Source organism: Berghia stephanieae, chromosome 5 (assembly GCF_034508935.2).
Source record: "Berghia stephanieae isolate SIO BIC M18660-M18661 chromosome 5, UCSD_Bste_1.3, whole genome shotgun sequence".
Taxonomy (NCBI): domain Eukaryota; kingdom Metazoa; phylum Mollusca; class Gastropoda; order Nudibranchia; family Aeolidiidae; genus Berghia; species Berghia stephanieae.
This window is the reverse complement of record NC_088364.1, coordinates 59,656,863-59,668,544: the sequence shown is the minus strand read 5'-3', so window position 1 is coordinate 59,668,544 and position 11,682 is coordinate 59,656,863. Positions and strand designations below refer to the sequence as shown.

At 37.7% G+C, this 11,682-nt stretch overlaps 1 protein-coding gene across 3 annotated transcripts in view; it reads right to left on the bottom strand.

The window, feature by feature from the left end:
• Positions 1-211: 211 nt before the first annotated feature.
• Positions 212-11,682, bottom strand: part of LOC144973335 (toll-like receptor 4) — a 33,629-nt gene continuing 22,158 nt past the window's right edge. For all 3 annotated transcript variants that reach the window (XM_078915628.1, XM_078915629.1, XM_078915630.1), the window contains 3 exons: positions 7,580-10,023; positions 3,409-3,588; positions 212-3,196 (listed from right to left, as the gene is read on the bottom strand). In XM_078915628.1, the coding sequence (XP_078771754.1) occupies positions 3,002-3,196; positions 3,409-3,588; positions 7,580-9,952 (2,748 nt within the window). In that variant the 5' untranslated portion in view covers positions 9,953-10,023 and the 3' untranslated portion in view covers positions 212-3,001. The remainder of the gene's footprint in view (positions 3,197-3,408; positions 3,589-7,579; positions 10,024-11,682) is intronic.

Here is an 11,682-nt window from a genome sequence, read left to right as displayed (position 1 = left end):
TTTGTAAACATTTGAGTGTATCCCTCTTTGTGGGATCCTGTGCTGGTGTCTGGGTGAGACTTTAAGGTGATCTCAAACTAAGTACATTGATAGTGTTGTCATGGTCTAAAATGAGCGCTCAAGAGCTAACTCGACAATGCATAAAATAAAGATGTGAAGAATAAGGCCCCCAGAATTTACTAGTTACTTTAAAATGAAGAACACATAACGATTTGTTTAAGATGATATGAAATTTAATTAAATGAGTCTTCTGATAAATGAATGGTGATCACAGTTATAAGTGGGAATATAATGATAATACGTATCTTATGCGATCTTGATGAGATGATGATAATCTTGAATATTGTGGGCGGACTTGTGGGGTTACACTTCCAGTTGAGAGTAGTTATAGTTATTTCTCCGACGGGCTCAGGCTTGATAGATTCTTGACAGTGATTGAACTGGCAAAGGTGACAAAGGAAGCTCAGCGTCTTGATGGCGGAAATCAAAATTAGTGGAAAAGATATCGATCGACTTCACTTTGTCCCTTTGTATATGAAGCGAGAGCGCTACCAATTGGATTCAGTAGTCTGATGTCACGCCGCCCGTCAACGGCCGCCATCTTGGTTCTAAACAAAGAAAATCATTACTTTTTATTCTTCATGCTGGCTAGAACTTTTCATATGCCTTGTGATCAGAATGTGTAAAAGTCAAAACATGATAAAATGTATGGGGTTTTTTCCCTCTTGATACGCTTTTATGCTCGCCGGAGAAATATTTCATACGGGCGTCCGCCATTGTTCCGATAGTTTAGAGCCAGTGTTACTAAGTTACCATGCGTCATTAGGAAGGAAGTGACGTTACGACTGTTGAAGAGTATTGTGGTGTATCACTATCTCTCTCCCCCCACGTTTACTGGTATTAAATAAAGCAATAAAATAATGGACAGTATTAATATTAAAAAGTTTCGTATTGCTTTCAACCTATCAATAATAACGTGACAATTTAAAAACGAGAGGATGAATTTTATGATGTTCTTGCAGCAGCTCGCAGCTCATTCCGTGCGAGCACAGCTGCCAGATGGCCAAATGCGTGGCTGATTTGGCCAAAATTTGCCACAGAGAATCGTCTTACTATTTTTAGAAACTTAAAATGCTTATTTAAGTTTTTCTATTTTTTTTTTTTTTTTCATGATTTAAGTCGATTTTTTTTTTTTTTTTTTGTTAATCAAAATCGAAGAGCTTTTCAAGAGGGTTAGAGTTATAGTAGTGCGGTTATGTGGTCAAGTGGTATGACACTCACTTTCGGATCGGAAGGTTCTGGGTTCGAGCCTCGCTCGGCACATAGTTGAGTCTTGGAGAGGGCTCTTTACTCACATTCTCTCACCGTATTCAGGTGTAAAATGAGCACCTGGCCGTTAACAGCGTTGCCTCCGTTGGAAAAAAAAATATTCCAATATAGCCTAACAGGCATCATGTCCCGTTCTACATGTTACATGTTGCTATTGGTCAGGGACCTCGTGTGCGCTTAGAGCACGTTTAGTGGATATTGCGCTATATTTGGCAACTTTTGAAGTCGAAATTGGCTACGAGGAACTCTAGCCGTCTTGCAGCCATAATTGTAGGCCAAGTGCCTAAGTGGCATAAGTGGTAGCCTTCACATCAAGTGGTTTATAATAATAATAATAATAATAATATCACGCAATAAAATCGTCGAAATGAATGTCAGCAGTGTTGTCAGGTGCCTTTGCAAAAATCCTGCCAACTTTAACTTTATGCCAGAAATCCACCCAAATCCGCCAACTTTATCCTACTTCACCTGCGATAGTTGCCCAAAATCCACCAAAAAACCGCCATTTGATTTAAATCACTTATAATCAACATTAGTGTTTGATCTCAGAATAAAAATTATGTTACTAAACGCTATTCACCTATTTACAACTGTTTCCTTTTTAAAGGTATGAAGATTCGGAGTTTCGATTTTGTTTGAGCGGGAGTTAGACTGTCTGACTGTCTGACCTTGTCTCGTAGAGTCGTTCAACAGTTCATTCGTAATCTTCCTTTTGAATTTAAAAAGATAGCTTACTATTTAATATTCATCGGGGTAAAAAGCGAACAAGTAAACAAATTCATTATCGAACTTAATTAAAATGTTCAACAATATCAGTAAACACAGGTCATGGGCAAATTATATATATACATTGGGTAGACCTCTCTCTCTCTCTCTCTCTCTCTCTCTCTCTCTCTTTCTCTCTCTCTCTCTCTCTCTCTCTCTCTCTCTCTCTCTCTCTCTCTCTCTCTCTCTCTCTCTCTCTTATCCCACTTCTCCATCACAGTTCGGTAATAATATTGATGGGAATGATAATGATATTAATGACAACAACAATAAAGTAATAAAGATGATGTTGAAAAAGATGATGATCATGATGATGATAATGATGACTATGAAAGTATTTTAAAAAAACAAAAACAAAGACTGTTAAAAAAACAATGAAAAAAAAAGGAGAAGGATAACGACAGAACTTTCATGGTCTGTGTCTGGATGAGAATTTAAGGTGATCTTTAACTAATTACACTGAGAGGGTGCTCCGTTCCCTTATTTAATTACACGCATAGGGTGCTCATTGATGTCGTGGCGGAAAGGCTTATGCTTATTCATAATAAGAAACAGTCCTCCGGAGGAATAATAATGAATAGGTTACATAATGTGGCATAACTATTTCAGTAGCAGGGTGTATATTATGCAGATTCTAAAAATTACAGAATGTAAAAGAGCGAGGCTGGATGGTCTTTATTGACGACCAGCATAACATATTAATTTAGAAGAGAAAATAAGATGTCATTTCTCTGAAATCAGAAGATCATTTACAAAAGGTATGTACTCAGTTTTCTGGAACACTAGTTTTACACTTCCAACGAGATAGGAACCATTTATTTATTTTTTGACATCACATTTCTGTGCCCTATTGCGTTAGGTTATCATCAGATTTGCAAATGATGATAATAATTTGAGTACAATTGAGTCAAGACTGTAGATCACTGGCCAGCCTGTCCCAGAATTCCTCCTGCACCTCGGGATGGGATGCTGGGTACGTGACGATGACGTTGCTACGTATATAGTTGACCATGTCCAGGCTCATGGTTGCCTGGGGGATTTTCTCCAGGAACAGAATGACCAGCACGTTACGTCCGGTCGATATGGATTCTTGTTTGGCCATCTAAGAATAAAAAGGTTAAATATAATATTAAATTCAACACTCGAGTCAGGAGTGAAAGAATGAATACCTTGGGTATTGTGTTTCCAAAAGACTTTTTTACATCTTGTACTCTTTCATATTTTGTTATCTCTGACATGCTGATGATGATGATGATGATGATGACGACGACGATGATGATGATAATGATGTTGATGGTAATGAATAAGACTCACCGCCATCTCATAATTACACCAGTTACTGTCCATCATAGACTTGGACATGACCACCAATGTCTTGCTGCTTCGTTGTACCGCCTTCAGGATGCTCTCGGCAATCTCTTGCCCAGCCTGGAAACACTTGTCGTGAAGCAGCAACTTGATGCCTCTCTCTTGGCCAAGTCGAGGCTCCAATTCCTGCCAGCAAGATGGTGTAAAACTCATGTACAAAAACTGAATATAACACTATACCATACACAGAACGTTTCGGGCTCAAATCCCTTCTTCAGCCAACTACAACAACAGTAAAAACGTCACTACATCATTTTAATACTGGTTGGCCAATAATGATTCTATGCGTTTAGGTTAATTAAATAAACTTACAACATCCACCAGCGTATCAGCACACAAAACTATGTGTAACCTTAAACGGTTAAAGTCTCATTGATATTTAGTGAGAACTACTCATAAACTCGCTGGATAAAAACACTGAGTGACGTCCATTTTGTTCCTTGTAAAGGGCTTTGAGCAAGTTTGTAGATATTGCGCTATATAAAAGCTCAATTTATTATTATTATTTTCCCTTCTATATTATTCTCTCATCCCTAACGGAAGACAGAAGAGTATGAGGTGCACCTTGCAGGCAAATAGTACAAAGTCGAAATCCTACTTCGGTGTTTATTATTTTGTTCGTTTTGGAAGCTAGTATATTTATTTTTGTACATATGTTTCCAGTAAACAACATATAACATCTTAGTATTCATTTGTAAGTTACGGAGTGGTGGCGAAACAGGTTTTGATGTCGAAGTCGAAGGAGTAATGGCAAAGCCAATGATAAAAGGGAGCCAGGGAAATAGACGAACTGTCGCCTTGACAACATCAAGGGTTGGACTGGGTTGATGTATTCACATCAAGGGATAAAAATGGGAGCGATCGATATTCATGTTTTCGTCCAACCTAGTCATCAATCACATGATTTGTTGATGTCCAACGATTGGATATTTCTTAACAAATGTAAACAAGTTGCTTTGTTTATGAAAAATGTAAACATAGCCGTGGTCACGCTGAACAAAATGACCAATAGTGATGTGAGACATTTCAAAAGATGTGAATACTTTTCACTATGTAGGTCACTTTGAACACATTTTGCAATGTGACCAATTACCTCGAGCACATGGAAAGGGAATATAAATCATGGCCATTGTTATAATAATTATGAGTTTCCCGAGCTATAAACCATCTCCTTCATAAACTAAAGGCCTGGTACTTACCAAAAAAAAAAAAAAGGACATAACAAAAGAAGACGATGATCACCAAACAAAAGTAAAAAGTGAGTTGTTGTTAGAAGTGCTCAAGGAAACGAAGGCTTCCATTGGTTGAGATATTGATAACAACTCACTTTCCCCCGTGATCTTCGTCTTCTTTTATGACAATTTTTTGGTTAGTATCAGGCTTTTTGTTAACGAAGGCTGCGACTAAAAACGCTTTAAAAAATTGTAATTTTTATTTTTACAAGGACAAGGAGGCCATAGCCATGGTTAACATATAGATAGTATGCGGTTGGCTAAGGAATTCACAACATTGCCATCCGGAAGTATAACGGACCAGCACACAAAACTGTGTGTATCCATGAATATTTATAGTCAGGTTAATACAGTTTAGTGAACATTACTCATAAACGCGGATGGCAAAAACAATAACAAAGACCTGAACTATCTATAGCCTGACCGTGGCCTTCGTAAAGTTATGGACTGACACTGACCAAAAAATGACGTCAAAATGCCAGTCTTTTGCCACAAAAGAAAACAAATTGTGAATTGTATAGATAGTATGCAGATGACGTCACTCAGGCCTTTGTTATTGTTTTTGCCATCCGCGTTTGTGAGTTGTTCTCACTAAACTGTATTAACCAGACTATAAAAGTTCATGGTTACACCGAGTTTTTGTGTTGGTCCGTTATACTTCCGGATGGCAATGTTGTGAACTCCTTGGCCAAGCGCATTCTATCTATTCAATAGTTCAACCAATGAAATAAACTTGTTTCCATGAGCACTACTAACGACAACTCACTAGGCGGTGCAAAAACCAAATAATGACGTCAAACTGCCAGTCCTTTTGGATTTCAGTGTCAGGCTATAACATAACGATGGCTACGGCCTGACGCTGGAAGCCATTAGGACATATAGTTTGACGTCATTTTTTAGGTTTGTGCAGCGTCTAGTGAGTTGTCCTTAGTAGAGCTCAAGGAAACAAGTGATCCCATTGTTTGAACGTTTGAATACAATAGGATTCAGTGTCTGATGTCACGCCCGCCCAGCAACAAGCAGCTTGGTTCTAAACAAAGAAAATTGGTACTTTTTATTCTTCATGTTGGCTAGAACTTTTTCACATGTCATGTGATCAGCATGTATAAAAGTCAAAACATGATTAGATTTATAATGTTTTTCTCCTCTGGATACACTTTTATGCCCGTCGGAGAAGTATTTCATAAGGGCGTCCGCCATTGTTCCGATAGTTTAGAACAAGTTACTAAGTTACTATGCGTCATTACGAGGGAAGTGACGTCACTACTATTGAAGCGTATTCACGATTTGTTTTCTTTTGTGGCCAAAGACTTGTCTTTTGACGTAATTTTTTGGTCAGTGTCAGGCTATAATATAATGTTAATGATGGCTACGAGGAGACCCATGAAAGCCTGCGTGCCAATCGTAGCCATCGTTAATTTATAGATAGTTCGAAGATGACGTCACTCAGGTCTTTGTTATTGTTTTTTGCCATCCGCGTTTATGAGTAATGCTCTCTGAACTGTATTAACCTGACTATAAACGTTCATGGATACACACAGTTTTGTGTGTTGGTCCGTTATACTTCCGGATGGCAATGTTATGAGCTTCTTAGCCAAGCGCATTCTATCTATAGATAGTATGCGCTTGGCTAAGAAGCTCACAACATTGCCTCCCGGAAGTATAAAGGGCCAATACAAAACAACACTATAGATAGTATGCGCTTGGCTGAGAAGCTCACAACATTGCCATCCGGAAGTATAACGGACCAACACACATAACTCTGTGTAACCATGAACTTTTATAGTCTGGATAATACAGTTTAGTGAGAATTACTCATAAACGCGGATGGCAAAAACTATAACAAAGACTCGATTGACGTCAACTTCACTCATAAACATGGATGGCAAAAAAAAAAAACAACAACGAAAAACAACAAAGACATGAGTGACGTCAACCTCATTATATATATATAAAATATATATATATATATAATATATATATATATATATATTATATGAGTGTTGGTGGGTACTCGGAGGTACGAAAGTGCTCGATAATGATGGTTAGAGCTAATATAAAATATAAATTGTCACTCACATATATATGGCCAAGACGTACATCGGCAGCACAGAACCCCCATTCAAAACAAGATACAACAATGACAAAGCCTCCATAACACATGAAAGCAAAGCAAAAAGCACCAAATTAGCAATGCACTATTGAGAACAAATAAACACTAATAAAACACCAACAATAACCTTGGAGTTCGTCAGGCAAAGCAGCCCCTACAGATGCGGTGCTAGAAAATGCAACCTGTGCCTGACAGAGAAACTGGAAATATTATTACACAACCACAGAAACAATAGCACCCTAAACAAAAGATCAGAACTAATGACAATGTGCAGACACTCTAATAAATTCAAGCTCAAAACGCAAAAGGTCAAATAACCCTTCCCCCGCCCCCCCCCCCCCCCCACCCTTCCCGACCCTATTATACCCCTCTTCCCAACAGAAGCCACAGAAACGTACGTCTTGGCCATATATAATGTGAGTGACAATTTATATTTTTATTATATATATATATATATATATATATATATATATAATATATATATATATATATATATATATATATAAATATATATATACATATATATATATATATATATATATATATATATATATATATATATTATAGAGAGAGGATAGAGGGAGGGAGGAGAGAGAGAGAGAGAGAGAGAGAGAGAGAGAGAGAGAGAGAGAGAGAGAGAGAGAGAGAGAGGGAGAGGGAGAGTTTATTAGCCGCATTTCCAATTTTAGCCCCTACACACGGTACCCACATTTTATAGAGAAATCTTTGGTTTTAAATTCCTGAAAAACTCACTTTTCAATTTGACACTTACCTCAGTGATAAACTTGTTGTCTTGGTGACAGTAACAAACAAACAGATCGTATTCATATTCTATGACACTGTCCTTGTTTTTCTTGTAGGTCAGCATGACTTTAGCTACGTAGTACCAATATCTCATGGACCATCTGAATCTGTAGCCAATCACACCAATCAGAACGAGGAAGAACGCCACCGAAGCCGATATAACACATATGAACAGCTTCGTGTTATTGGCACATTGGTTAATAAGTAGTTTAAGTTCCTCATCATAGCCGTTGTTCATATGCGACCCTGCGTTGTATGGATCGTCCGGAGAACTGCAATAATAATTTTTGTAATCGTTTCCGAATATCCCAGTACGAGTAACCCAATCCAAAAAGTCGATGTTGTCACAGTTGCAAGCAATGGGATTAAAGGTCATGTCGATAAACTTTCGACCTTCAATTCTGTCAAAATGACCTCTTAAGGTCTTTGGAATAGAGTTTAGGCTATTCCGGGTCAAATACAAAATTGAGAGTCTTGGCAAATGGTCCAATGTAGAATCCAGTCTCGTTATTCTGTTCCCTGATAGAATTAACGTCTTTAAGTTTGGGCAGTATTTGAACACACCTTCATTCAAAGTGAAAATGTTATTAAATCCAATATTTAGTTCTTCCAAACTTTTCGATGCAAAGATAGAAGATTGTTCGAATAAACTGTCCCCCAAAAAGTTTTTATTCAAATTGACCCTTTTTAAAGATTTGAAACTGGAAATAAAGTTACTGGATATTTCGTCTACTGAGCAAGATGAGATGTCGAGATATTCTAAATGGTCCAAGCCATACACTGGTCCGTTGAGTTTCGGCAGATAGTTTCGGTTCAGGATGACACTGCGCAATGTGTTGTTCGGACCAAAAACAATGGTGTCAATTTTGTATGACAAAGAATAACTACTCATCGTAATAATCTTTAACTTCGGAGGAAGTTCAAGGGTCAAGGGTCCAATTTCTTTTCTGGTTCTTATAGCTTCCTTGTCGATATTGTGTTTTCCCTGCCCTTCACTGTGCTGGGGACAGTGGATGTTTTTAGGCGGGGGCCTCAATGGGAGTCTGTACGCCTGATTATAGCCATCTAAGTTAAGGTATTCTAAATTTGTCATGTCTTTCAAGTGCTCCCAATAGGCCCCGAACATGATGATATTTCTGCTAAGGTTGATAACCTTAATAGTTCTTGGAAGATAATCAATAGCGCCATATTCAATCATTTCTATATTGTTGCGGGTTGCGTCGATCGATTCTAAACTCAAATTTCTGAAATTTTCTAGCATATCTTTATAAAGAACAATGCAAGGCTCGTATCGTTGGACGATATACTGCAATGAAATATGTCTTAAGTTTTTGTTGTCTCTCTGTCCGTACATAAGTTTTCCAAGGCCGTCAAATCCAAGGTCAAAATTATACGATATGTCCAAAACCTCCAGTTTTCCTAGTGGAGCCAGAACGTCAGCTCCTACCAGATATTTTCGTATCTTACAGTCCGAGATGTTGAGATTCCGGATATTAGGGACGTATTCAAATGTGTCATTCTTAAGTAAAGACAGATTGCATTTTCCTGTAAAATATCCTTCCAAACTTAAATTTGTTAAGTTTCCCATGAATTGGAAATGATAACCGAATGTTTTGTTGGGTATTCCGTCAATTTCTAAAGTCTGTAGATGTGTCAGAAATGAAAGTGCTTTGTCTGGATAATCCAGTCCAGGCGCATTCGTGTCTTTGGTGTTGTTATTGAAAACAAGCGTTAAAAGGCTGTCTTTTAAAGGAGCGAAAGCAGTGGACTGGTTTAGAGCACTATTCATTACGATGCTGTTATTGTGCAGATTTAGGTGGATGAGTTTGGACAGTCCGGCAAATGAATGGTCTGGCAATGACGTAATATCATTATTGTTTATGAAAAGTAACATCAGCTGATCGTATATCCTGAACGGTCCATTTTTGAGAGAGTCGCTGGTAATTCTATTGTCCGTTAAGATGAGACCTGCGATGTCCCTGGGAAGGTTTTGAGGCACTGTTTCTAAGTTTGAATAGGCACAATCAGCAACTTTTATAGTCTTTGACTCGTAATATATTCTGCAAGATTGACCGTTTTTAACGTTGATGAATTTATCTACGGTAGGACTGGCCCTTTCTTTTGGGAGTGTTGTCTTCTCCGATTTAAATGTCAAATCTTTGCCCGGGGTGCGAGGTTCATTAACATCACTTGCCTTTAACAATAATTCATATTCTCCGTGCACTGTCTGGGGTTGAACTTTATCAACACGTTTGGACCAAGGGGAAAAAGCAAAGGCATCACATTGTTGAAACCTCAAAGCAAGTAAGAAGACTAGGATGAAAAGTCTTGGCGTCATCATTTATTTTGTTCTGGTGTTCCAAGGATTTTGATGCATCTGATTTCAATAATGACTCAAGCAGACAACTCAACCTGCCAATAAAGATAAATATTTTCAAATGATGAAAAATGAAATAATTGTTTTTTGACTGTGAAAGGCAAATTTCCTCTAATGTGACCAACTATGTCAAAGCGGTATTATGCAGGGATGAACTGTGTGATGCAAATTGAATCTATTGACACACGTTTGGGTAGTGTTTACGTTAAATGCTTTCTTTGCACGTTTTAGTTATAGTGATTACGCATATGTAATGTAAGCCGTTTAATATCCTGGTTGAGAATTTTAAAAGAGGCAAGTGTCTGTCCGCCAATCTCGAAGACACGCACACAAAAAGACAGACAGTTGCCGCTTATTATACTGAACTGATGACCTACTTTTAGCGGTAGATATTCCACAAATAATAACAATGAAGCTTGCCTATTTAAAAAAAATACATTCTATATTATGGTTTCCTGAGTGTTGCATGCAAGGGGTTTGTTGTATAATATATATACAATTTCCGGATTCATTTCCGGTATATATACGGTATATACTGTGTGTACCCATGAACGTTTATAGTCAGGTTAATACAGTTCACTGAGCATTACTCATAATCGCGGATGGCAAAAAACAATAACAAAGACCTGAGTGACGTCATCTTCGAACTATCTATAGCCTGACACTGAAACCCAAAAAGACTGGCATTTTGACGTCAATATTTGGTTTTTGCACTGCCTGGTGAGTTGTCGTTAGTAGTACTCATGGAAACAAGTGTTCCCATTGGTTGAATTATTGAATACAACTCACGATTTGTTTTCTTTTGTGGCCAAAGACGGGCATTTTGACTTCATTTTTTTTTGGTCAGAGTCAGGCGATAGCTACGGTTTCAGTGTCAGGCTATAACATAACGATGGCTACGTACTTTCATACTTCAAGGCTTGGGATTGTCTAGCATTTGGATTGAAAGCATTTATTTATTATCTCATTCATCTGTTGCGTTTCACCCACCCTGTCTTGTTTATTGTCACATAACGATGATTCACATTTATTTTACTAAAGTTTTATTTTAGTAAGAACGGAGTTCATTTTAATCCAGTTATATTCAGGTAGGCTGAGAAAAATTTAACCTTCTAATACTAGATTATCATTCTTTTAATAGCCTTCTCTTTGAATTCATTTCAAATTAGTGAATAGTTTTCTTTCTACATTTTGTCACTTAGCCTCTTATTATAAAAGCTGATTGATTTCATCTTCCTCACTCACTTCTCTCAATAGCTTATGTCTTGACAGCCAGACCACTCCACTCCTCATATCACTTCAATTTTAAAGATGTATATCTTACTATCGGGACTTGGTGGAAAACTCCATTATCAGATTCCACTATCAAGACGCTGGAGCTTCATTGGTCACCTTTGCCAACCACAAACTTTCAGGATTGTCGTGTCCGGATGTTGATGAATATGTCCTCTGTCTGGAAGTAGGACCTCACAAGTCCATACAACTTTTTCCTCATGATCACAGAAGTTACGTAAAATTGTCATGTTATCATTTGTAACTGTGATCACGATTTATTTATAGATAGTATGCAGATGACGTCACTCAGGCCTTTGTTATTGTTTTTGCCATCCGCGTTTGTGAGTTGTTCTCACTAAACTGTATTAACCAGACTATAAAAGTTCATGGTTACACAGAGTTTGTGTGTTGGTCCGTTA